At 43.7% G+C, this 5,000-nt stretch overlaps 1 protein-coding gene across 2 annotated transcripts in view; it reads left to right on the top strand.

Annotated features, from left to right (window-relative positions):
- The window catches only part of kremen1 (kringle containing transmembrane protein 1), a 91,272-nt gene that overhangs the window by 37,213 nt on the left and 49,059 nt on the right, over positions 1–5,000 (top strand). For both annotated transcript variants that reach the window (XM_037531969.1, XM_037531968.1), the window contains exon 2: positions 2,615–2,777. In XM_037531969.1, the coding sequence (XP_037387866.1) occupies positions 2,615–2,777 (163 nt within the window). The remainder of the gene's footprint in view (positions 1–2,614; positions 2,778–5,000) is intronic.

The raw sequence follows: 5,000 nt of genomic DNA, 5'->3' as shown, positions 1-5,000 counted from the left end.
TCTGCACCTTTTATCAGGAAACACTAATTACCAACTGTATAAGTGAGTTTTTAGCCTAGACTTAAAGACTGAGGCTGAGTCTGAGTCCCGAACATTAACAGGAAGATTATTCAGAGCTGGGGGGCTCTGTATGAGAAGCTCCGCCCCCTGATGGAGCTTTACTAGTTCTAGGTACCAGTAGTGAGCAGCACCTTGTGATCTAAGTAGGCGTGATGGTTCATAGTGGGAGAGAAGGTCACTCAGGTACTGAGGGGCGAGTCCGTTTAGAACTTTATAGGTCAGTAATAGGATTTTATAATCAGTGTGAAATTTAACTGGTAACCAGTGCAGGGCTGATAAAACTAGGCTGATATGGTCAAACTGGTTCTTCTGGTTCCTGTTAATATGCTGGTCACAGTACAGGAGTCTAGTACGATTCATCAGACAATTTATGATACAATATGTCACAATATAAAACAATACAATACAATGTTATTCAAACACCATACAATTTAATACAGTTTGATACCAAATGATAGTTTGATACGATGCCGTGGCGACGCCTGGTTCCACCAGCGGTCATTGGTCACCACCACTGTAAAGAAATTACACCAAACCCCTCTGAATCTCTCAGATTAGTCCTCACAGTGAATTATGGGGGAATTCCCCTTTACACTGTACTGCAGGGCTGTGTTCATGAGGCTATAAGCTTGTCGTGACGACTGACCTAACCCTGCATACTTGTTTATAAATGCTTATTCCAGCAGGCGTCATGAAGGCCAGAAAGGCTGCATTAGCCGACTGATCAAAGCCTGGCCTTGATAGTGAATAATGCCTGTAGGAATAAACATTAATACACATTCATTCTATAATATAAACATATAATATTAAAAGAATATCATTTATTGCGAGTGTGTAGGTGTCCGGTAGCGTGATGAACAGCACTCTACAGTAAAGTGTTACTGTTGAACTCTGCTACATAACACTAAATAACTGTGCTATAAGCATGTCATAGACATGCTATAAATGTAGTGTAAAACTCAAGCGTCGTATCTTCTCAGAGGAAACGGGACCAAATAAGGAGGAGCTTCAGTGCTGATACACACAGAGTGTGCTTTTCCTTATTGTGCACACTATGTATAAAAGATGGTTCTTTAAGGGTTCTTTAGTAAAGACAGTGGTTCTGTATAGAACCATGAACTCTCGAAAAACCATCTGCATGATGACAGGGTTCTTCAGATTGATGGAGAATGTGCTGTACATAGTTTTATATAGAACCTTTTTGGAAAAGGGTTCTATATAGCATGAAAAATGGTTCCGCTACAAGGCAACAAACCCTTCTTTGGTTCTGTATAGAACTTCTTTATGGGGTCTTTAGTAAAGGCAGTGTTTCTATATAGAACCATGAGCACAAAAAGAATATGGATCTCCTTAAAGCAGAGCAGAACTGAGCGATTCTTCTTTAATTGCATTGTTCTTCAGATGTTCTAAACTGTACGGTTCTCAGGTGAACAGGAATCATGTGTCAACGGTGACTGACTGGTGGTTGTGAAGCTGTGAGGTGAAGGTCTCTGATCTGACCTGCTGTCCTCTTAGGTTTCACAAACACTGCTGATCTGGGTTCCACCAGAGTTCCACGAGCAGCCGGAGGTACCTAACGTCCTCTCAGAAGAGCAGGAGAACCGGCGGATCAAAGCTGCTAATGCACAACATTCCAGCTCCTCCACTTGGAGCAGATGAGGTGCTTTGAAGTCTGCGGAGACTCTTTGAAGGAGTGGTGACGCTGTTTGTTTTGACTGAGCTGAAGATCTCATTCCTGCTGGACCTCCAGCTGAGCAGGTCTTACTGTTGCTCGTCCAGGAGGTCAGAGCCGGACCCTCTGACCGCGCTCTTGCTCGTATCTTGTAGAAGGTTAAGGCTTGTTCGTCTGGCGTCACCGTCACGCTCTCGGGGAAGTTAGAGCGTTGACGTGCAGACACACCGAAATGACCAGACCTAATTTCAGCATCGCAGATTCTGTTTATATCTGATTTATTCGTCTCTCATAATTATCACCCACCCCTCTGCTACCCGGCCCCCCAGCCCCACGGCACCCTCCACGGTGACTCATGGCACTGCGTCACGCTAGCATGTTAACACAGGCGCTCTGACTCATGGTCCTGTGATCTGAAGTGAGATGATGGATGATGGTCACCTTGAGCTGGTCATCTCGAGCTGGTCATGGAGCAGCTCAGTATTTGATCAGTGTTGCTGCTTTTTGAATATGAAGCTTAATTTATCAGGTGTTTGAAATCGTCTTTGCATCATAGTAGAATTATTTATGCGCTCATCAATAGAACTTGCTTCATATTAAAGTGATTCTGGACCTTTGAACAGTGGTGTAGTTGTGAATATGTGCAGAAGTTTGGGGACACATTTCTAAATATTTTCAGTACGTTTTACAGTAACTCACCAAATTAAAGGTTTAAAACATTAAATACACGTAAATTGAATGAAATGTAACATTAAATACGAACTAAAAGGCTGAAAGAGCTTCTGTGTGGTTTAAACAGGGCGGTGTAGTAAGCAGCGTGGTCAGTGTGTGGTTGGGTGGTTTGTGAGCCACTCGCTGATTTTCGGCGTGTTGTTTTTTCAGAATGCTACACGGTGAACGGAGAGGACTACAGGGGGCGCCAGAACCTGACGAGTCTGCAGGGAGGAAAACCGTGTCTATTCTGGAACGAGACCTTCGAGCATCCGTACAACACCGTCAAATACCCCAACGGAGAGGGAGGACTGGGCGCTCACAACTTCTGCAGGTCAGTCTGATACCTAGAACGCTAACGGTGGAACCCTGTCCTCTATGTTCTCCTTTTATACATAAATCAGAACTACAGCCCTGGTTCCAAAAACGTAAATAAAAACAGAAGGCAGTGATGTGTAAATCATTTAAACCCTGTATTTCATTAAAATACTATGAAGACAACAAATCAAATTTTGAAACTGAGAAATTTTATTGTTTTCTGAAAAATATTTGCGTGTTTTGAATTTTATGCCAACAATACGTTCCCAAAAAGTTGGGACGGGTCTGTTTTCCGCTGAGTTCATCACCTCTTCTTTAACAGCTCTGTCAGTGTTTGGGACCTGAGGAGACGCTGCTGCAGCTCTGACAGTGAAATGGTTTCTGTTCTGGTTTGATTCAGGATTTCAGCTGATCATCAGTTTCAGGAGCTCATTTGTCACATTTTATAATTTTATAATGCGCCAGATGTTCTCAGTCGTGACCGGTCTGGACTGCAGGCAGGTCAGTTTAGTGCCCGGACTCTTAATACGGAGCAGTGCTGCTGTAATACAGTCAGAATGTGGTTTGACGTCGTCCTGCTGAAATAATCAAGACCTTCCCTGAAAAAGACGTCGTCTGGACGGCAGCAGATGTTGATAAAACATGTTTATATCATTCAGCTTTAATGGAGCCTTCACAGATGAGCAGGTCACCCAGGCCATGAGCACTAATGCCCCCTAAACCATCATGAATACTGGCTTTAGAACTGAGCACTGATAACAAGCTGAGTGGTCTTCAGCCCGGAGGACACAGTGTCCATGATTTCCTAAAAGAATTTCAGATGTTGATTCGTCGGACCGCCGGACACTTTTCCACTTCCTCTCAGTCCATTTTAAATGAGCTCAGGCCCAGAGAAGGTGGCAGCGTTTCTGGATCCTGTTTATATTTGGGTTCTTCTTTGTGTTTTAGAGTTTAACAGCGTTTGTGGATGCAGTGATGAACTGTGTTCACAGTCAGTGGTTTTCAGAAGTGTTTCTGAGCCCATGCAGTGATTTCCACTACAGGATCATGTCTGTTTTTAATGCAGTGCTGCCTGAGGGCCCAAAGATCACGGCCAGCAGATACTGGTGTTCAGCCTCGTCCCTCACAGACAGAGATTTCTCCAGATTCTCTGAGTCTTTAATGATGTTCTGCACCGTAGACGATGAAAAGCAGAAGCTCTTTGCTGTTTTATGTTGAGGAACGTTCTTCTTGAGTTGTTCCTCTATTTGATGGTCCAGTCTTTCACAGAGTGGTGACCCCTCCTCCTCTTTACTTCTGACTCCGCCTCTCTGAGCTGCTCTTTATACCCAGTCATGTTACTGACCTGCTGCCAATCAACCACCAGCTGTTTTTTAGCCTTACACACCTTTACCAGCCTTTTGTTCCCCGTCCCAACTTTTTTGGAATGTGTTACTGTTATCAAATTCAAAATGGCAAATATTTTTCAAAAAACACGAAAATTTCTCAATTTCAACATTTTGATTTGTTGTATTTTCAGTGAAATCTAGGGTTTAAATGATTTCACATCATTGCATTTTGATTGTATTTACATTCTGCACAGCGTCACAGCTTTTTAGAATCAGGGCTATATTACTGTTCCTCATTGCCTGCAGTATCTCATGTTTAAGTCTGTTTTATTGGGTGATTATTAAAACATCTACATATTAAAGAAGAAGAAACTGGTAATCATGAGAGATTCCAGAATTCTCTTCTGGATGCCCAGAATGTGGTACTTCCAGCAGCTGTAGGTCAGCAGGGGTAGATGGAGCTGATTGATGAGAACTTCATGAGTGGCCAAACGATCATATCTGTCATGATGGTCATCAGGTTCGACTGAACACGTGGGTGTAACTGGAGCAGTTATTTACAGACGGGAAGAACGGAACACCAAGCTTCCACATTTTTGGAATTTAAATTTTAAAACTTTGGCCTGGAATTGTCCCACAAGATAAATACTGCAGCAGGCTTTCTCAGAGAGTGTTTATTCGGGTTGGTCAGAGCTGGGGGGGTTGTGGTGGGGGGTATAGGGGGTTGTGGGGTTGGTGAAGTGTTTGTGGGAAACCTTGTTTGACGGCCGTCCCGTTTGCAGGCCTCCTGTCATCATGTGAATTCAGCAGAGCTTTGAGGAGTTTACACAAGCAAAGTCCCCTCAGAGCCCCGGAGCTCCCCCCCACACCCAGCACCACACACTCACCGCCCCAAACATCTGAACCTCTGA

This window comes from Pygocentrus nattereri, chromosome 20 (assembly GCF_015220715.1).
Source record: "Pygocentrus nattereri isolate fPygNat1 chromosome 20, fPygNat1.pri, whole genome shotgun sequence".
Taxonomy (NCBI): domain Eukaryota; kingdom Metazoa; phylum Chordata; class Actinopteri; order Characiformes; family Serrasalmidae; genus Pygocentrus; species Pygocentrus nattereri.
The sequence above is the reverse complement of the archived record's forward strand: the minus strand, read 5'-3'. Positions and strand labels throughout refer to the sequence as shown.